The following is a 21,471-nucleotide window of genomic DNA, read 5'->3' on the forward strand; positions in this document are numbered from 1 at the left end:
TTCTTCAATAAGTTGTGCCTAAGAGATGAGGCAAATGAGAGAAAAGCCAGATGGCCTGAGGCTACCACACTTCAGACTTGCCGGGCACTGAGCACCCCTCCTCTGTTTAGCCCAGGGCAGAAATAATACCTAGAAACTGGATCTACACCGTGAGGCTCAGAGATCAATACACACAGGTTTATTTTGTTTGTAAAAAGTTTTATCGATGGGGGAGCAGAGGGCAGAAGTTAGTCTCTCTGGGCTTCCCACCAAGTAGGAGGCCACAGAGCAGGATCTGGGGCCCAGAAGCCAGGAGGTCCGTGGAACTCGGGCTAATTTTACTACAGTGGGATCTTACGAGCAGCCTAAAGTTCTATGGGTACTACCCAGGGTCACTGAAGAGTTTCAAGTCAGGTCTGTGACACATTCGAACCCTAGGAAAGTTAGAACAAACTCCACAGGCACATCTGTGCCGATCATAAATACCCTCAAATATACATGGAATTCCAGTGATCCCCTACGTATCCAAGAGTCTCCCTTGGTTAACATATATAACATATAATGTATGTTTCTAGGGAGCCCAAATATGCCTACACATATTCAAGGACCTCCTATGATCGTCTTTCACTGACGTATATGTAGACCACCGAGGACCCTACATATACATGGACCTTTTCACAGCCTCCCTCAACATACACATACACACTGTCATGGACAGAGGCAAGCTGCAGAGATGGGGCCTCCTTCCTAGTCCAGGCTCCTGGAAATCAGCATTTCTCCGCTGCCTCGGGTGGTCTACACGTCTGTGCTCCTAGAACTGAAGCTACAGGAAGGATGACGTTGGTACGGGTCAGGGGCCAGGCCTGTCCCCAGACACAGACCTGCCCCCAGCCAAATGGGCCACTGCATCCGTACCACATTTTGTCCCGAAGTATCTGGTACTTTTCCTCCAGAACCTTATTCTTCACTGATTGGGGCACATCGGGCACAAACCATGCAGCAATGAGCTTGATACATAAGGCGACATGCTGCGGGGAGGAGGGAGGAGAGAGACCCAGCCAGGTTAGGATTTGGGGGCTGGGAAAGAAAAGTGAGACCTGCCTTTACTTAGGCTCCCTCACAATTCTGCCCACCTCAAAGAGGATGACGAAGGCCAGCCGGATGGCCAGAATGAACCAGAACTGCTCAGACAAATTGTAGTCACGGTCGTTTCGGTAGTCCCGGTACCTGAAGTAGGGAAGTCCCTAAAGTCAGGACTCGGGAGTTTGGAGGGCATTTTATGGGAGATAAGAGGCTCCAAACCTGCACACAGTCACATTTGCTTGGCTTCCTATCTTGCCATGGTCCTGGAAGTGCTTGGTGTAGAAGACGGACAAGCTGTGGTTGACATAGCCCTCGAGGCAGCTGGAGAGAGAGAAGTGTGGGACCCTGGTGGCCTGAGGCCTCTCCTGAGAACTCACCTGCATCTAGGGGGCACGAGGGGAGGGCGTACCATGGAAGGCCACACTGGGGAGGGGTGAAAGAGGGCTGAGGGGCCACCAACCGTCCTCCCTGCCAGGCTGGAAGAAAGCTGCTAGGGCTGACGCAAAGAGCCCCAGTCTGCAGGGAGCGAGACACATTTGTGCTCTGTCTTCCCGTGCCGGAAGCAAGGCAGAGGTGGATCACTTCGCAGGCAAGCCATTTAGGTACTGGCTGCTCATTACCAAATGGGCCTGGTACTTCTCCCCCTACCAAGGCTCCGTCAGTTATTCCTGGGATCCAGCCAAGGTATGTAAGTCATGTAGACAGTTCAAGGAGTAGCCAAGTCCCAGCCTCACTGCAGCCTCAGATAGCCCTGGTAGCACCCAGATATACCCAGAGGAGTCCCAGGTCTGGGCTCCGAGGGCTTAACCGGAAGGAAGGGCCAGTGTCTCGGGGGGGGGGGGGGACTTGACAGTTTAACGCCTTACTCAGCTGTGAAGTTCCTGTTCTGCGTGCATGGGCCATAGTGGTACTTGTAGACTATTCTGGGGATGAACTCGGAGGTGAAGGCGATGACCATCCCATTCGCAATGACTGCCAGCACTCCAATGGTCTCCAGTACCTGCAGCCAGGTCCCTGAACCACAGCAGGGAAGTGAAACAGCCCGTCCCGGTCATTGGTAGGCTCCCACCCTAAAAACTTAGAAGCTGGTTGGTTAAGGAACCTTGTGAGCTCTCCATTCACGGTCCTATTGTAGCCATGTGGGCCAGATTACCTACAAGGAAATCCCCAGCTAAGACAGACGTGGTATGGCTGTACGCGCTTCTCCTTAACATAAGCAGTGAAGGACTCAGCTTTCCCCATCCCATCCTTCCTGGAACTCTTCGACAGGTTGTTTATTTCCTGGACCCCACCCGAGTGAGGATTCGTAACCTGGGCCCTAGCCTATGGTTCTTCCTAATGCTTCTCCCCACATCTAGCAGCTAAACCCTGCTTCCCGGACACCTGTCATTCCCACTATGGAAAGTCCGGATGACTGAAGCCTTGGACTCTCTGTTCCCTCCCATGTGGATCAGACTCCAGCTCTTCCTCATGGTCCCCTTGAAGGTCACAAGACCTTCAGCCAGATACTGGAGGCTCGGGGGAGGGCCTTGGTGGGTGTACTCTAGTCTGCCTTTTTCTAGGGATTGAGCTCATGAGGTTTAGTCTCCATAGCTGGAAAATCTAGGATCTGTCTCTGGAGTAAGGGGAAGGGCCCCAGCGATTACAAGTTGCCTCAGGGTGGCCCGGCATTGACTGGTGAAAAACCCAGGGTTGGACGTTGCTTTTCCCGGCACGCTGACTGTTCTCCTCCACTGTACAATTTGTGTGCTCTCTGACCTATGTCGTTAGCCTTGCGAGGAATCAGGCGCCGCTGTAGTCTGACCATCTTGATGGCGTCCAGGCGGATCTCCACAAGGTTGCTGAAGAGTGCCAGTAACGGTGCCAGTGGGAAGGCAGCCACAAAGATGGTGGTGAAGCCATACTGGATCACTGCAGGGTGGACATGTCCTCCTGGGTCCAGGACAGCCCCCCACTTCTCACCCTGCACACCCACCCCATCTGTTCAGCCCGCTGGAGCTTTACGTACTCATCTCCATGAATTCATCAAACAGGCTGAAGGTGTTGACTGGATTCATGCGGTAGTTACGCTGCCACTCCTCCAGGTCTGGGTCTTTGGACTTAATGCCGCGTTTATAAGCCCGCATCAAGCGGTATTTATGGGCAAACCACCTGCGGGCACCAAGAGTGTGTGGGACATACAGAAAGATGGCAGGGCACAGGGACTGGCACTATAGGAGGCTGGGGTGGGGTAGAAAGAGGTGCTCACGGGCGCAGGTACTCAATACAGTTGCTCAGGGTTTGCTTCAGCCCCATGATGATGGCCATCTGGATGAACAGGTCCGTCATGCAGCCACTGAGATGGCACTGTGGGGCCATTGTGAAGGTCAGGGATGGCGCTCAAGGGAGGAGAGGGACTCGAGAACTAGGCAGTGGGGTCTGAGGACAGACTGACCTCCTCTAGCTTCCACAGGCCGGCCAGGCGCGTGGACTTCCCAGGGTGACCATTGATCCTGGGGAGAAAATCAAGGCCAATGAAGAAGCTGACTACAGAGCAAGTTCCAGAATAGCCAGGGCTATAACAAAGAAACCCTATCTTGAAAAATAAAGAAACAGGGCCTGGAGAGATGGCTCAGAGTTTAAGAGCTCTTCCAGAGGTCCTGAGTTCAATTCCCAGCAACCACATGGTGCTCACAATCATCTGTAATGAGATCTGGTGCCTTCTTTTGGCCTGCAGGCATACATACAGACAGAACACTGCATACATAATAAATTAAAAAAATCTTTTTAAAAAAAAACTAAAGAAACAAACAAAAATAATAAATACCAACAATAAAGCTGCCATGAATGTGATTTATGGGTTCTAGGGTTCACCCCAAGTCTGACGTCAAATCTGACAGTGTCATCCACATTATTTTGTCTTTAAAGTCATAAAAGATACACAAGCAAGGGGTCGTGTAATCTACAATTAAGGAGAGTCGCTGTGGCCAGGCATGTGACAGAGGAGTCCCTTCCCGACGTCCCTGAGAGGCCATTGTGGGAAACTCTGAAAATGAAGCCTAGATCGAATTGGAGATGTTAGAGGTGCCAGAGCCATGGGATATCTGCTAAGGAGAGCTCCATGCAGGGAGTGGACCCAGCTCGAGGGAGAGAGTGTGTTGCAGGCAGCAAAGCCGGGAGGCCGGAGCCATGTAAACACTTTGACAAGCAAGGGACATGGAGCTACAAGATTTGGAGTTTGTCCTGCTGGGTTTTTCAGCCTTACTTTTGTCCAATATTTCTGTTTTTGTTTTGTTTTTCAAGACAGGGTTTCTTTTGTGTAGCCCTAACTGTCCTGGAACTAGCTCCATAGACCAGCTGGCCTTGAACTCAAAGAGATTGGCCTGCCTCTGCCTCCCAAGTGCTGGGATTCAAGGTGCGCACCACCACCACCCAGCTCAGTATTTCTTCTGCATATCCCTACTTCTCCTTTTCATAACAGTAATGTTTATTCTGTGTCACTGTGTGTTGGAAGTATGTAATTTGCTTTTTTGTTTTACAGGGCACTAAGATTACCTGAGTCTCAGAAGACTTTGATCTTTGAACTTTTAAAAGCATTGAGACTGAAGGACTATAGAGACTTTTGAAACTGAACTGAACACATTTGGTGTTGTGATAGGGTCCTGTCACAGGGGGCCAGGGTGTGGAATGTGCTGGTTTGAATGAGAATGCCCCTCATAGACTCATAGGCTTGAATATTCGGTCCCCAGTTGGTAACACTGTGAAGGATTAGGGGGTGTGGCCTTGTTGAAGATAATGTCACTGGAGCAGGCTTTGAGGTTTGAAATCTCTCTCTTTCTCTCTCTCTCTCTCAGTCTGTCTTGTGGTTGTCAATCAAGATGTGAGCTCTAAGGTTTCCTCTGCTCTGCCATCATGGACTCTAACCTTTGATACCTTAAGCCAAATTAAATGCTTCTATTTGTAAGTTGCCTTGGTTCTGGTGTTTTATCAAAGCCATAGAAAAGTACCTGAGAAAAATAGGAAAGAAATGGCAGGAGGGGACGGTACTCTGAGGCACCTTACTCTAGGTGTGCACAGGCTCAGATGCATCCAGACAAGGTCTGTTGAACATGACCTCTGTAACTCCCCATGGTGACTGCACACAGTGTCATTTTGTGCTTAAAAGCGTCTGCTTTCCCGTCCCATCCGGTGGCCACACTTCCAATGCCCGCACTCAAAAGACCGAAGCAGGAGTGCCATGAACGAGAATACGGAATGCGAGCCTAGGTCAAACCAAGCCACCTGCCCCCCACTCCGCCCCGAGTGCTGGCATTGAAGGTGTGTAACTAAGATCTGGCCACTTTAAAAAGCGAGAAACAAGCCAGGCAAGCTGAGGCCAAGGGAGCTGGGGGCCGGGGCGGAGGACGGGCAATTGGGACAGTGGGGACATACCTGCCCAGAATGAAGGCGATGTAGATGAGAGAAGAGAAGTGGGCGAAGAACTGCAGGATGAAAAACTTGACAGTGAACTTGCTCTCTCGCTCTGAAAAGGTCCTGGGATCCTCTGGAATGAGACATGGCCATCCTGTCTTTCCCTAGACCGATAGGACATCGTGACCTACACCTCTCAAGTGAGAGGACCCAGAAAAGCAGGAAGTCCCCACCCCACATCTGATCACAGCTCCATGACTCTCAGCCCCGAGTCCTCCCCAGCTCCCAGAGAGAGGCTGGCCTCTTCTCACCAAAGCTACAAAGCTTCAGGGCTACATATTTGTTGACCTGAGGGAAGAAGGAACCAAGCGGGAGTCACCTAGAACTTCAGCCGAGCCCCCCAGGGCTCCCCCTGCCTGACTTCTACCTTGGTCATGATGACTATGATTACATAATGCACCACGGCTCCGGTCACCACCACGACAGTCGTCACCTGGTGCTCCATGATGCTGCTGAACAGAGCAGCGGCCACCACACGGTAGACGACCAGCACATGGGCCATGCCAATCATGAAACAGATCTGCGAAGGGTGGGGGGGGCCGCCATGAAGGATGGAGATAGCTGGGTCTCCAGCCCTCAGCACAGTTCCCGGCAGTACCATGAACAGGGACAGGATGAGAATGATGGTGCTGCTCAGGTAGGAGTGGTGATGGGTCTTCAGCTTGTAGTCTGGGCAGTTGATGAGCTGAAGGGCCATCTCTTCCTAGGAAGGTCACCAGACACGCCTCAGATACACGGACACAGGTATGGGCCACGTGGGACACTGGAAACAGGCAGCCTTGATGCCGATGGCCCCATCCTACCTCTTCCTTATCCCATCCGTACAAGTCCCAGTGCAAGACCACACGGGCGCGCTGCCGCTTCCAGATCTCCAGAAACACTGTGGCTGTGGTGAGCACAGGGAAGTGTCACAGCACACCTGGGGTGAGCTCAGGCTGGCTGGCCCTAGGACCCTGCAGGGATGCCCAGCAGTAACTCACCCCACAGAGCCATGAAGATGGCAAACACCACAGTGCCATCATTGTCAAAGAGATGAGTGAGCTGAGGAGAGGAGCAGAAAGGCTCATGCTGGACTTCCTACCCATGACCTCAACGGGGAAGGGAGAGCCTGGCTCTTCAGGGCATCCCGGTGCCTTGTCTTCCCCACTTCTAGAGGGACAAACTGTGCCAACCCTTGCATACGCCCTGGAAAGACTCTAGTAACACCAAACCTTCGCAAAAGCACACATTCCGGAGAGTGGCTGGTAATTGTGACTGTTGTCACCAAGGGGGCACATATAGATGTCGTCTGCCGCACAGATCTCTTTGCTGGGAGTAAAGAGACGAGACCAGTGAGTCTCAGGTGCAGGCTCCCACAGCCATTGCTAGCCCTCGGTGAGACTGCAGGCCTCGAGCCCCAGCCCACCTACCTGATCTGGCTGGAATTAAAGAGGGCGAAGCCACTCAGGAAGATGACGAGGCCCACCACAGCAGCAGGCACCAGCATGTAGGTGTACCAGCCAAGCCAGGCGAAATACAGGGCCACCTTCTCGCCGAAGTAGTTCCTGTGGGAAAGCTTCCCCATCAAGGCCACCCTCCCCAGTGGCCTCAGGACCTGATGGGGTGAGGGCATATGAAGAGAGGCTGGGGAGGGGGGGCTGCTGGCATCGGTGTAAGTGGGGACTCTCTCTGTCACCTAGGACTGGATTTACTGGGTCACAGGTTATCTGGTTTGAGCACAGATGTGGCACAGAGGTGAACGGCTTGGTGTGGTCTTACCTAATGTCATCAATCGGCTGTTTCCGGAACATGTTTCTCCATCGGGCCCATTTTCTCTTCAGTTCTTTTTCCCCCTGCATCACGGAAGACAGGCCATGAGAACTTGGCATCCTACCTCAGGTTCCCACCCTCAGGCTCGTTTTGAACTTGTCACCCCCTCACCTCGTGCAGAGGAAACATGGTCTCAAACACTCCATCTTTCACTAGATCCTCAAAGGTATCTAGGGGTTACAGGGAACCTGTCAGAGAACAGCGGAGGGTAGGAGAATCCAGCCCACAGCATCACCCTCCTCGGCCACCCGTCCATCTGTGCTTACCACCGGGTTTTGCCTTGTTGTTGACGATGAAGCTCACAATTCGGATCCTGAAACCCAAGAATCTAAGGATCAGAACGGCCCCATGATAGCCTAGTGGACCCTGCCCCTTAAGGCCCTGTTCTCCACCCTCTCTGTTCTGGAAGAGGCACTCCAGCAATACTGACCAGAACCCAGAGGCCATAAATCGCCCTGAAACCCTGCTCGGGTCAGGTTTGCCTGGCTTCCAGGACAGGGTCCTGCCCCTACTCTTGGGGTTCCACATCGAGCCCCCACTTCTTACCACACGCACTTGTGCATGCTGAGTGTTAATGTGCACAAGCCCTCTTATGTGGTTATGAAGCCTTCTGCTTATGTGAAAACTGATGTTCAGAGGTTAGGGTAGCTTGCCCAAGGCCACACAGGCATTTGGAGAGCCATACTCAGTCAGATACAAGTTCAGTGTCTGAGATACAGTCACCTTGTGAACACATGGAAAGCCCCTCTGCGGGTCTGTCTTTCTTGTGCCCTGAATCAAGGTGCCTCTACGCTTCTGATTTCCCCTCAAGCCACCCCAGTACCAAAAAATTCTGTGTTCACAGGACTCTGTTGCCTGGTTCCTAATTCCCTGACTGTCCTTTGCCAAAGTCAACTAGATAAGCCCCCAGATAGCGCTGCCTGGGGTGGGTAAGTGACACAGAAGGACCAGAAAGGGGTGCATGAATGTTCATGGAGGAGCAGGTATCTGGGGACACAGGATGCTGTCCCTATCAGATAGCCAGGAGCCAGATGTCCAGAGAGGGGATTCTGAGCTGATGAGGAAGAGATCTATGGGAGATAAAGACCTCAGAGACTAGAAGGGGTGTCTTCACTTCAGGGCTGACTTTGATTCAAGGAAAACCATGACTAGGAGTTCGCACAGGATGTCAAGAAGTGAGCTGTTGTTGTGGAATATTATTTATCTGAATTGTGTAAAGGTGTGTTACATTTGTTTATGCTGTGGAATATTATTTGAACTGTACAAAGGTGTGTTATATTTGTTTATGCTGTGTAAAGGTGTGTTACATTTGTTTAGGCTGCATTTTTTACAAATGTTGCATTTGTTCCGTTGCCCACCTAAGGCACCTGATTGATCTAATAAAGAACCAAATGGTCAACAGCTAGACAGGGAAAGGATAGGTGGGGCTGGCAGACAGAGAGAATAAGTAGAAGGAGAAATCTAGGTGTGTGTGTGTGTGTCAGGGAGAACAAGAGGAAGAAGAAAAGAGAGAGCAAGGGAGATGCCCGGTAGCAGAAGCCAGGCAGCCGCCGTCAGACATGTGAAACTGAATATAAGGTATAAAGAAGGGATGAAAGATAAAAAGCCATGAGGCAAAGGATAGAAGAAGAGAAACAGGTTAATTTAAGTTAAAAAGAACTAGCCAGAGACGAGCCTAAGCTAGGCCGAGAATTCAAAACTAATAATAAGTCTCCATGTCAGGATTTGGGAGCTGGTTGGTGGCCAAAAAGAAAAGCCCGGTACAAGCTGTCATTATTACTATTACAAAATGAATCCTGGGGCACAGAGCCTTGCTCAAAAAGTGGGGCCTGGTCCTCTGTGACATCCACGCTAAGACTGTATGGAGCTGTATTGTCCTTCCTCAGGCGGGATGTGGCCCTTGTTCTGCCTGGACACAGGGCAGGGGTTCTCCTGGCTGGGCTCTGGATACATCCTCACCTTGTGGTAACTGGGATGGAGTTAATATTGCTCAGTTTGGCTCTGGGGCCAGGATCTTCGGGCTTCATGAGAAGAGTCCGGTACAGGTCAAAGATCCTACTGTCAGCACGAATCCCAAAGAACACCTTCTTCTGGTCCTTTATTATCTTGGGAGCCACAGGGGAACCAACTCATCCACAGCCACTATCCTGTCCCCTGTTCCTGGGACATATGATGTGGCATTCCCCATGACTCAGCCCCTGATGCAAACTAACCCACCTTGTAGTGGAAGCCCTTGCTTTCGAGTTTCTCCAGGAACTGCCGTTGCCTCTGGACCTGCTTCTCGGATTTCTGGGTCTGGAGATCAGCCACCAGGACACAGTCCCATTGATGAGAGTCCTCAAGCTGGAGGAAGAAGGCACGGGATAGAAACAGAACACTGGACAGAGACAGGAAGAAATGTAGATGTGGAACCTAGTGCAAGACACAGGATAGGAAAGGGTGTGGGACAGAAAGCCAGCATAGGATATGGATATGGGAAGAGGTGTAGGACCATAACCAAACACAGGATACACAGAGTAGGTGAGGAGCCGATGGAATCAAGCGTGGGAGGTCTGATCAGCCTCACCTTACAAGTTCCCCTTTCCATCAGTGGCAAGCAGTCCCCTTCTTGCCCCACAAAGATCTGAAGGCTCTCATCACCCTGGAGAACAGAGAGGAATGGGGAGATGAGCATGTAGTTCTCCTCCTACATTCTCTGAGTTGGTAAACAAAGCAGCAAGATTCCCTACTCTACACCAAGCTGGGGGGTGGTCTGCAGAAACTAGTTGGCAAATAGGTCATTCCCGGTGGAGGTGAGGTTGAGGATGTCACAAGGGAGCAGAGGGTGACAACAGAACCAGCAGAGTCTGTGTGGTAACACCAAGGAGTTCCTTCAGGGCTTCCAGGAAGGTCAGACAGCCCTGTTCCTCCACGACAGACAGGGATGTCACTGAAAGAAGGCCTAGCGAGCTCTTAATGGGTGAAGAAATGGCAACCTCAGAGAATCAGGGAAGGGCAGGTCAGAGTCTGAGGATGCCAAAGTCAGGGAACATCAGGGATGCACTGTGTACTGCTAAGAGTTCACACAAACTTGGGGAACATTTTACACTGGAATTTTAATTGGCAGTAGTGGACCCTGTGACCAGGCCATCCTTGAGAACACAGATCCCCCAAGACAGGCCTATTCCCCAGTGCTGAGAGCCATGAGTGGAATTTGGAGGACTTGAAGCTTGTGAGTGGTTCACTACTGGACCACAGTGGGGACCCCAGATCTTCTGGGAGATGGGCTAGCATCTCTCCCCACTCTGGGCTAGATTCAGTGCCTAGAGAAAGCTGTGAGCATGGGAAACATAGTGGGCACCAGTATCGCCTCAATCCATATGAGGAAGGTTGTGGTTGCCCCTTAGATCTATGGCAGTCAGGGACGCATGACTGGTTGTGGAAGTGAGCGATGGTCCTGCTGCCGGATGCCTATAATCCGCCTCACCTAAGTCCTCAGAGAAGTTCAGAGGGTCACGTGGAGAGTGTCCAGGAGTCATGTCACCAAGATAAGAGGAGGAAGTATCTTAAGGGGAAGCTAAGAAGATGGAGACTGGAGAGATGGCTCAGTGGTTAAGAGCACTGACTTCTCTTCTAGAGGACCGGGGTTCAATTCCCAGCACCCACATGGCAGCTCACAGCTGCCTGTCTGTAACTCAAATTCCAGAGAATCCAACACCCTCACACAGACGTGCACACAGCCAAAACACCAAGGCTAGTAAAAATAAAAATAAAAATAAAGAAGACGGTAACTAAAAGCCACACAGAATCCTGAGTGACAAGACAAGGGTGTGTGGCTGAGAGTGCTGGGCAGCACAGGTGTGTTCTGAGGCTGTCGTGGGAGCTGGTGGAGGGCTGAGGGACACCAGAATGACCTTGTAGCTCTATTACTAACCTAAATCTCAAATAAGCTTGTTTTTAAGAAAACGAACCTTGGGAATCTACATCTAGCATAATGCCTTTTTGAAAAGACGTGCATAGAATAGGTATTTTGCCTGCATTTTTGCCGGCTGAGCCTGTGTACCCATGGAAAGCAGAAGAGGACATCAGATCTGCAGCTGTGTAGGTAATACAGAAGGACCAGAGAAGTTACAGATTTTTATGAGCCACCGTGTAGGGGCCTGAAATCAAGCCAGGGTTCTCCGGAAGAGCAGCCAGTGCTCATAACCACTGAGCCATCTCTCAAGTCCCTAGCAAGATATACTTCTTTATAAAATGAAAAGCAAGTAACAATTAAAGCTCTGCTTTTTATCTTTTTTTTTTTTTTTTTTTTTTTGGTTTTTCGAGACAGGGTTTCTCTGTGGCTTTGGAGCCTGTCCTGGAACTAGCTCTTGTAGACCAGGCTGGTCTCGAACTCACAGAGATCCGCCTGCCTCTGTCTCCCGAGTGCTGGGATTAAAGGCGTGCGCCCAGCTGCTTTTTAACTTTTTAATTTATTTTGCATGTATGGGTGTTTGGCCAGCATGTATGCCTGTACACTGTGTTTGACCCTGGTGCCCATAGAAGCAATAAGAAGTTGTCAGGTCCCCTGGAACTAGAGTTACAGAAGTTTGTGAGCCACTGTGTGGGTGCTGGGAATCAAACCTAGATCTTCTGAAAGAGCAGTGCTTTTAATCACTGAGCCACCTCTCCAACCTACCAACCTGCTTTTTTTTTTTTTTTCTTTGTAGCCCTGGCTAGCCTGGAACTCACTCTGCAGACCAGGCTGTCCTCAAACACATAGATCCATCTGCTTCTGCATACACAGTTCTGGTATTAAAAATGCATACCACTACATCTGGTCTATTTTGTTTTGTTTAAATTTTTTATATCGTTATTTGTCTTTATTGTACACATGTTTTGACTTTGTGTATATCTGTTTGCCATGTGTGTACGTGGTCCCAGCAGAGGTTAAATAAGAGGGCATCAGATTCCAGAACAAGAGTTACAGACGGTTGTAAGCCACTCTGTGCACGCTGAGGATTGAACCCACGGCCTCTGTAATGTTGTTTTATTTTTTGAAATAGAGTTTCATATAGCCCGGATTGATTTAACTTCACTATGTAGTCCAAAAAGCCCTTGAACTGTTCATCCTCCTGCCTCTATGTCCCCAGCCCTGGAATTACTGACAGACACTGCCAAGCCTAGTTTATATGGTACTAGGGCTTGAAGCCAGGGTTTCATGTGTGGTAGGCAGGCTTTCTACTAATTGAGCTACATACCCAATCCAGTTTGTTTGTTTCTGAGTTTTTGACCCAAGCCATGTAACCCAAGCCTCAAATTGGCTAGGAGGGAAGATGAACTTGAAATAGGGTCATCCCACCTCCATCTTCTGAGTGCTGGGATTACAGGCATAGGACACTAATGCCTGGGTTTTTTGCTTGTTTGTTTTTCTTACATAGGGTTTTAATATGAATCCCAGGCTGGTCTCAAGTTTTTCATCTTCCTGCCTCAGTAGCACAGTAATGTGGTGCATCTTTAGGAACACCCACAGATGGAATAAAACTACACTATCAGCTGGGTGCTGGTGGCAGCGATGGTGCCGCACACCTTTAATCCCACACTCAGGAGGCAGAGGCAGGCAGATCTCCATGAGTTTGAAGCCAGCCTGGTCTATAGAGTGGAGTTCCAGGACAGCCAAGGCTACAGAGAGAAACCCTGTCTCAAAAAAACAAAAACAAAACGACACTACCAATGGAGGGGGCAATGGGTGCCTCATGGTCTCTGTCTCAGTGGGTGCTGGGTCTTGGGTTCTTGGGACTTCATTTACTCTCAACAAACAAGGTGCTTACGGACTAAAGTTAAGTGGCAGTTGGGGCTTTTTCCCTGAGGGCGTGGTCTGCAGGAAGCAGGGAGGGAGAATTGGGGATGTGGGGGCTGCCAGGCAGGTTGGAGTAGGTTGCGCTTTCCCAAACCTGATGGAGTAAGGGCCGAGGGAGGGGTTGAATGGGCAGACACATTGGCTAAGAAGACGGCATTTCGCAGATGCTGAGGATGCCAGTTTTGTAGTGCATGATGTGTCCCTTGGCTCTGTGCACATGGTGATACAGTTCTGTCCATGCCCCTAAAAGCAACACACAGGGGTCGGTGGAAGGTCTCCAGAGGGATTCCAGAATGGCAAGGACCTTGTGGCTCCAGTGTCCCAGAAGTAGGTACACTCAGGTACCTTCTAGGCACCTGAGCCAAACGAAGCTGTTTCTCTGGCTGTTCAGCAGGCTGGGATGCTCTTCTCATAGACACTGAGTCTTGTTACCAGTTCCCGGTGCCCATCTTCAGTGACCCCTGCCTCTATCCTCACACTGCATCTTACCATCCCTGAAGTCACCCCAATGCCAGGTCTGGCTCCTGCTTCCCCTACCCAAGCACATTCCTTCTACCTCCTCCAGAGAGTCTCACCATACTGCTCCAACAGGCCAGTTCAAGAGCTGCCAGGTAAAATACAGGCCACCCAGTCGTGTAGGAATTCCAGATAGACAAACAGGCTTTGGGATGGGCATGGTGGCACACGCCAGAAATTCAGAGGGTGGTGGTGAGTTTGGGGCCAGCCTAATCTACATAGCAAGACCTTGTCTCAAAGCAAAACAAAATGAAGGAGTTTTGTTTGTTTGTTTTTAAGTATAAGTATACTTATACTGGGAGGGGGAGTTATTTATCTGAAATCCATTTTAACCTAAGGTGCTTTGTTTTATTTGCTTGTTCATTTGTCTTGTTGCTGAATCTACATCCTATTTTACCCCCGTGAGAACACAGACACACACTCATATATACCCAAGGAGCTTCTGGTTCGAGGATGGGCTGGTGCTGCCTCTGCCTGTATCTCCATCTAGCTGCTGGAGGAAGCACAAGCCTCAGAACTTCATCTTGTGTGCACACAGACTCGTGTGCTATACTTTGCAGTTTACCAGGGATCCCAAGGGGGCGTGTCTGTCTGCTCCCACCCTCTCTCCCTCTGACAAAATTCCCCAGACTTCTGGGCTCTCTTGGCTTCCCATCCACTTCCCACAAAAACCTGTATTCAGGTATTGTGGGCAGTATTGGAAACTTCTCCAGGAGAGAAACCTACACTAGAGCTGCAAGACAGGGTGAACACCCATGTCTCCACTTGGGACATCTCAACCAACAGGATAGGTAGTCAGGGGACCCTTATGTCCCTGGCACCCAGCCTAGTAATCCACCCACCACAAGGGCTCAGCAAGTGTCCTAAGGGATGTCTTTGACTTTGAACCTGGGCAGGTGTCCTCTCATGCTTTCCTTTCCATATGCAAGAATTATCTGTGTGGAACCAAAGTGTTAAAACGTCTGGAACAAGCCGGGCGGTGGTGGCACACTCCTTTAATCCCAGCACTCAGGAGGCAGAGGCAGGCGGATCTCTGTGTGTTCGAGGCCAGCCTGCTTTACAAGAGCTAGTTCCAGGACAGGCTCCAAAGCTACAGAGAAACCCTGTCCCGAAAAAACAAACAAACAAACAAAACCCCCCAATTTAAAATATACGTGTTTTTAAAAAATGTCTTCCCACACCCAAAAATGTCTGGAACAAACTAGAGTGGAGATGAGACCTAGGACAGAACTAGGAACCTATAGGACTTGGGAATCTAAACTGAGACAGATCCTAGGGAAAAGGAGATTGTCTACAAAGCATACCTCTGAAGGCTGGACTCAGAGGCTGTCTCTAGTCAGCCAAAAAAAATTAGACTAGAAAGCCCCTTCCCACTAGAGATTGTGCAGCTTTGGAACAATTACCTGGAGCCTCATGGGGCTGGGGATGTTACTTCAGTCAGTGTAGCTGAGGTCACTCTGGGCAGGACCACTATTTATATATACATGGCAATGCAATATATGTATAGCTGGGGGCTGCACCAGCTTTTAGCTGCCACCACAGCACAGGGACAGTGGCCAACCTATCAGTTAGCCCAGAGATCCCTTAGTTAGCCCTGGTTCATCCATTTCCAGCCCATAGCAAGACAGGTCCAGACACCAAGTTCTGCATTCATGCATTCTGGGCTTACCAACCCATCCATGGCCACAACACGCAGACAGGTCAGGCAGTCCAGGGCCAGTGTGTACAGAGCCACAGGGCCACATCTTGCTGGTCCCCAGTGGATGATGATACTCATGAGCATCTTGGGACGACCTTGGGTTGTTAGTGTTGGACCAGCTGGTGAAGGTACCTTTACCTCCAGCCTAGCCGCTTGCTCAGTGTTCCTGAAATATTCAAAACCTCTGGCTGCTAATCCATTGAGTTTCACCTCCAAGAAGCTGTGTGGCCTCCTGAAACTCTGGGATACCCAAGGCAGGGGCAGGGATGAACCAAAACACTCAGCAGGAGCCGTCAACCTTCAGTGCCAACTTTGCCATATACTAGCCAGACTAGGATTCAAACTTAGGAAGACAGATACCCTGGCTCTGGTGTGATCAGCCCTCTCAGAGACTCGGTTTCCTCGCCTATAGAATCTAAGGATATCACCTCTTCAATAAAGAACCCTGACAGTATACGTGGACAGGGAAAGAATGAAGAAAGTCACATGCCCAGGCACTAAGGTTTCTGCCATTTTACCCAGCCCCTCCCACCCCCAGTCTTGCAGGCCATACACAGTGGACTGGGGCTCATCTAGGTTCAGGGCTCATCTAGGACCCCAGCTCCTTGTTATGGACACAGGCCACTCCTCCAGGGAGTGGGACACCATAGCACCTAAGGAACCTCCTTTTGGAGATCAGCAGTGCAGAGAGCCAGAGCTGGGCAGTCCTGTTCCCTACTGTCCATCTCCTCTCCACCTCCTGGTCACTACAGACAGAAGGTACAGATGTGCAAACACCCGCCATTCGTCTCCAAAGCAAGCCTGACCTGTGGGTACATGCTATACATACAGGACAGCATCCCAGTCACACGCAAAGGACATGTGAACCTCACTTCCCACGCCGTTTGTGGCCCACCTGGCCCTAAGGTCATGTTTACCTCCCTTGCTAGGGCTCCAAGGCCTACATTACTCTTCAGTTTCATTATCCACAGGGAGACCCACCAGCTCCACCACCATGTGCAACATAGAGGCCACCTCTACTGCCCAGGGGTCTGCTTTCCCAAACCCACTGCCTTCCGGCCACCATCTCTGCTTCCTCTGTCTCCTAGGAACTCCCGAGGCCTCTGTCTCTCTCCACATCTCTCCTTGCAGCTGACTGTAACCACCTGTCTTCCATCAGTCCATCCCTTTGTGTGCCCGCCATCTGCTCATCCCTAGACACTAAACAGGCGATTCATTCCGTGTTCTCAGTGCTGAACCCTGGAGGGTGGTGCCTGGCGTGGGTGCACATAGGGACTGGAGTCACGTCTACCTGGTGGGAGCGATGGTCCCAGTCTTTACCTCGTAAGGCAAGAGATTAGCAAGAGGGGAAGGGGGTTGGAGCGGCATTTCTGGGAGAGGGGAATGTGCGTGGGTCAGTCCTGAGAGGCAGGTTGCACCTGGAAGTTATACTCAGTTCTCAACCCTTCAGAGACTCAGTAGCTAATGCTCTCAAGAGCTCAGTACAGTGAGATCACTCAGCAGATAGAGGCACCTGCCAACAAGCCTCATTTTGATCCCTAGGACCACACGGTCAAAGGAGAGAACTAACTCCAAAGAGCTGTCCTCTGACCCTCCACATGCGTGTCCTGACAGGACTCAGTCCTCAACATGCCTGGGAACTTGGTAGTCACTCTTCCTGGTGACTAAGTCCTCAGCGCTTCCATTCTGTAGGAGTATAAAGGGCAAGGGCAGAGCTGCCAGGTGAGGGTAGTAGCTTACAGAAGCCAGAGCATGGAAGCTTTCATGGACTTCAACAAAAACAATGGAGAACCATGGAAGAAATTTACACAGTGGAGAGCAGGCTCAGCTCCAAGCAGGAGCTGGAACCACCAAGTCCCCTGAGGACCAACAGGAGCTGGGACCACCAGGTCCCCTGAGGACCAACAGGAGCTGGAACCACCAGGTCCCCTGAGGACCAACCAGGAGCTGGGACCACCAGGTCCCCTGAGGACCAACAGGAGCTGGGACCACCAGGTTCCCTGAGGACGGAAAGGCTCATACTCTCCCTTTGCATCACCAAACAGCTTGGAAAAGAGGCTGGCAGGGGGGCACTGGGGCCAGGCTAAGGGGTGTCTATGTGCTGCTGGCTTGAGAAGGCAGTTCCCAGAGCTGGGTTCTGGGAGGCCCAGCGAGAGGACTGAGTAAAAGCAGAGGGAGCAGCCACCCACACAGCCCGCTCTGGTAGGCCTGGTGCCTGAGTGGGAAACTGGTTTCACTCTCTACCTCGCCCTTCCCTCCTCCCTGGGGAGACCAGTGCTGGTCTCTGCCACAGGTGGCCTTTCGGTTGACAAGAGAAGTGATGCTTTCCAAAAAGCACCCCCCAAAACACACACACACACACGCATGCACGTGCACATACATGCACGCATACACACACACACACACAAACACACATGCATGCACGCACATACACACACAAATCTCACCTTCTGCTCTATACCTAGGCTTCGAGTTCGGCATTAGAGCTGGCCCCTGCTTGGAGCGTGGCACACAGCTGCCTAGGCCAGTCTATCATAGTGCTCATAGTCCCTCCCTCTCGGTGCAAGCCCTAGGTCTGGGGGTTCCACCACAGCATCTCGGTCCTCACCTTGCACAGACAACGCTGGCAGAAAAACCCTAAGTCACACACTCACAAAAACCTTAAGCCCAGCCCTGGAGTCTCCAGAATTCCAAGATAGGGCTACAAAGCGACTTCATTCCCCATAGGTCTGGATCCAACTCTAGCCACATTCCCCCTGGATGGCAGGTTGTTGGGAACTGCCTGCCACCTTCCAAGGAAGGGTGGCACCTGTAGGGGCTGAAGGCATGTCCCTTTAGAACCCAGGCTCACCTGCATGTTGGTGGCTGGTCGCTGAGTCAACGTGGGGCTCTGGATGCTGGTGCTGGCAGGTATGAGAGTGGCTGCCAGGCTGCCTGCTGTTACCTGACTTCCGTGTGTGATTTGCCCCGCCCTCTCCTCCGACAGCTTGCCCTAGTGTGCGGAGGAGGAGCCAGCCGCAGACCCGCCAAGAAAATCCAGCAACCCCAATATCTTCCTTTCAGGGGTGAGGTGGGGCAAGAGGGCAGAAAAGCACTGAACTACATCTCGATCCCTATCATCCTCCCTGCAGGCATGCATTGACTGTAAGGTGGGGTCCGTGACACCTGCCCCCTTCCAGAAGGGTAACATAGATGACTTAACAAACAGGTACTCAGTAGCACCTGTCCTCAAGACATCTGCAGAGTTCATTTCTGACCCTTCAAATGTACTCTTGACCCCCGAGGGAGGAAAGCGGGGGAGGGGACGGCAAGATAGATCCCAAAAGGAACTCTCTTCTCACACCTGGGCTCCTGAAACCTTGAAGTCTTGGCCCTGAGATCATGAGCCCTGCTGTGAAGCCTGCAAGGAGGCAGCTGCTGGAGAAAGCTATGGGCAGCCTAGGAGTAACCAACAAGCGTGAGCAGCCTGAGGACACTGAAGCTGGCAAGGGGTGAACGGCCTCCACCAGGGAGGGGACAGAGGACACTGAGCTGTAAATGCCATTATAGACATGACACCTGCCAGGTCTGAAAACCAATAAGAAGCTGAGGAAACAGGAAGGAGGCTGATAGTCAGGACAGGATCTCTGAAGGTCTCACAGGGTGGCTGGCAGCCAGAAGGCACCCAATGTCACCTGCTCAACACTGTGTCACCATGTTTTAGTATCCTGCAGTTCAAACATTGAGCTGATGGATACTTGCTCAGGGTTCTCAGAAGAGTGACATGCTCCTACTTCTGCATAGTGGCAGCCACAGGCTCCGGGATCGAATTGTGAGTGGTCAAAGAGGAAAAAAAAAAAAAAAAAAAAAAACCAGAAACCAGGGAAGGAGAAAGGAGAGGGAGAGAGAGCAAACTGTGTAACACTCTTTGTCACTGTCCTATTGCTTTGAAGAGACACCATGACCAAGGCAATTTTTACAAAAGAAGACTGGAAGCCTGGCGGTGGTGGTGCACACCTATAATTCCAGCACTTGGAAAGCAGAGGCAGGCGGATCGAGGCCAGCCTGGTCTATAAGAGCTAGTTCCAGGACAGCCAGGGCTACATAGACAAACCTTGTCTCAAACAAACAAAAAAGAAAGAAAGAAAGAAAGAAAGAAAGAAAGAAAGAAAGAAAGAAAGAAAGAAAGAAAGAAAGAAAAGCAAGCTGGGGGTTTACTCACACTTTCAGAGGTTTAGTTCATTATCATCATGGCAGGGAGCACTACCACAATGTACTCTATTGGTACAGTAGCTGAGAATTACATTTCGATCCCAAAGCAGAAAGAGAGAGAACCCCAGAGACACACTTCCTTCCCCAAGGCCACACCTAATCCTGCTAATCCTATCAAAAAGCTCCAATCCCTGGTGTAAGGAATGAAGCCAGTCCGGAAGGATATACTAGCATATGGGTAACGAATGGAAATGGTAGTGACTTACACACATTCCTGTATTTTCTTTCCTAAGAAGGAAGTCCAGAGTTGGATAATGAGGACTAATACGTTCACTCCATAATTTTCAAGGGCCCAGGTTTTCTTTACTAGGCTTTGCCACCTTAAACTCTTGGTCTTTAAAAGGCAGCTGTTGAGAGACAGAAGGTAAAAAGAGGGGTTTTATTCATAGCAAGGGGGCATCATGTCACCCACATGTGTGGATGGACAAAATGCCTACCGAGGGAAATGGGAGGTGGCCCCTTACAGGGGTGGAAATTACTTCTGTAGTCTGCAAGGGATGCTGGGATGTGTAGTCCTTCAGCAGGGAACTGTCATTTCTCCCTAAGAAAGCTGCTCAATCGTCTAGTATTGCATCCACACGCAACTAGAAGAAAAAGAGAAGAACGGAGGGTACTCCATCCCTTCACATGTCTGGTCACATAACTATACAAAGGCAAAGAAGCCTGGAGAATGTGCTCTGTTTTCCTAAGGAAGAAAGTAGGACCCTTCAGTACCTAGCAGCCTCAACCTACAGACAGTCTCAAACAACCAGTAAGAGAATCTGCAAAGGTTGAATCCAAACTAAGACCCATACATACTACAGCTGTTTGTCTTTCTGCCAGGTCCCACTTGAACCTGCCCAGGACACGGGCTCCCCACCCCATCCTCTCTATTTCTTTCTTCTTTCATTGTCTGAGATGAAGTTTCACTAAAATTTACTATAGAGCCCATACTGGCCTGGAACTTGCAGTGTTCCTCCTGCATTAGCTTCCCGAACTCTGGGATTTCCAATACGTACCACCAACCAGGCAGGAGCCTAAGATTTAGTGGGCGAAACAAACTATGTTTACTCAGATTTTTCCTGTTATTGAACATCTAGATGGTTTACAGTCTTGGATACAAAAGACGTTACAATCTTGGATACAAAAGACATCTCTCTCTCCGAGAGAGAGAGAGAGAGAGAGAGAGAGAGAGAGAGAGAGAGAGAGAGAGAGAGAGAGAACAGTTATAGGAAGCAAGGCTAACATGCATCACCAGAAACAGTTCTGAGGCTTTTGATCAGTCTTGGGGACTGATGTCTAAAAAAGACTGGCTCAACTTCTCTCCAGATCGGAGTGCTAAGAACGGCTCCGGCTGTATTCACTTCCCTGAATGTGGGCACTTCCACGAGATAGGTAAGGCTAGAGTAAGATCCTGTCTCTAAAAAATAAAATAAATAAAATTATGCTGTAGGACTGGCGTTTAAGTCAACCGCAGAGTGTGTGCCTAACAAACTAGAGGTCAGGGCTCCGTCCCACCCACTTCAAAAAGAAAAAAAAGAATACAGTTCAGGAGAATATAGAAATGCCTTTAGTGAAAAGCATGAAATTTCAACTAAGTTGAGAAATATGAAAATGCTGGAAAAGCAGGTTCACAAGTTGACATTTGTCTGTATAAGCTTAATTCATTGATTCTTCCCCATGTTTGTTTCTTTTACATTTTCTACCACATACACACACACACACACACACACACATTTGATGCTTACTATTAAATTACTTTATTAGCATATCATGATCTAGTATTACAAATCTTCTTTTCCCAGACTTGATGCATTCTTTGGTCTCTGTTCGGGGTGCAGCTGAGGTGGAAGGGGACCGGTCATGGATGAGGCCCTGCTGTGGTGTG

General features: G+C 50.3%; 1 protein-coding gene across 3 annotated transcripts; it reads right to left on the reverse strand.

Moving 5' to 3' along the window:
• Nucleotides 1-156: 156 nt before the first annotated feature.
• Ano9 (anoctamin 9) lies at nucleotides 157-19,951 on the reverse strand. 3 transcript variants are annotated; one of them, XM_050136981.1, is made up of 24 exons: nucleotides 18,205-18,314; nucleotides 9,887-9,961; nucleotides 9,538-9,663; nucleotides 9,280-9,425; nucleotides 7,587-7,633; nucleotides 7,432-7,490; nucleotides 7,270-7,343; nucleotides 6,921-7,055; nucleotides 6,723-6,819; nucleotides 6,492-6,552; nucleotides 6,315-6,397; nucleotides 6,110-6,214; nucleotides 5,879-6,031; nucleotides 5,763-5,799; nucleotides 5,473-5,584; nucleotides 3,497-3,554; nucleotides 3,311-3,408; nucleotides 3,071-3,213; nucleotides 2,821-2,973; nucleotides 1,929-2,076; nucleotides 1,282-1,383; nucleotides 1,113-1,206; nucleotides 895-1,007; nucleotides 157-802 (listed from the first exon to the last, which is right to left on the reverse strand). In XM_050136981.1, the coding sequence occupies exons 1-24, from the start codon at nucleotides 18,208-18,210 to the stop codon at nucleotides 775-777; spliced, it is 2,253 nt and encodes a 750-aa protein (XP_049992938.1). In that variant the 5' UTR covers nucleotides 18,211-18,314; the 3' UTR covers nucleotides 157-774. The 3 variants fall into 3 exon arrangements, with proteins under 3 accessions (XP_049992938.1, XP_049992936.1, XP_049992937.1); XM_050136979.1 differs by lacking the exon at nucleotides 18,205-18,314 and adding an exon at nucleotides 19,811-19,951 and having other exon boundaries at nucleotides 5,879-6,214; XM_050136980.1 differs by lacking the exon at nucleotides 18,205-18,314 and adding an exon at nucleotides 19,555-19,609 and having other exon boundaries at nucleotides 5,879-6,214.
• Nucleotides 19,952-21,471: the final 1,520 nt, after the last annotated feature.

The sequence above is a fragment of the Alexandromys fortis genome, unplaced genomic scaffold (assembly GCF_014885135.2).
Source record: "Alexandromys fortis isolate MF-2015 unplaced genomic scaffold, M_Fortis_MF-2015_v1.1 scaffold_3, whole genome shotgun sequence".
NCBI classification, from domain to species: Eukaryota; Metazoa; Chordata; class Mammalia; order Rodentia; family Cricetidae; genus Alexandromys; species Alexandromys fortis.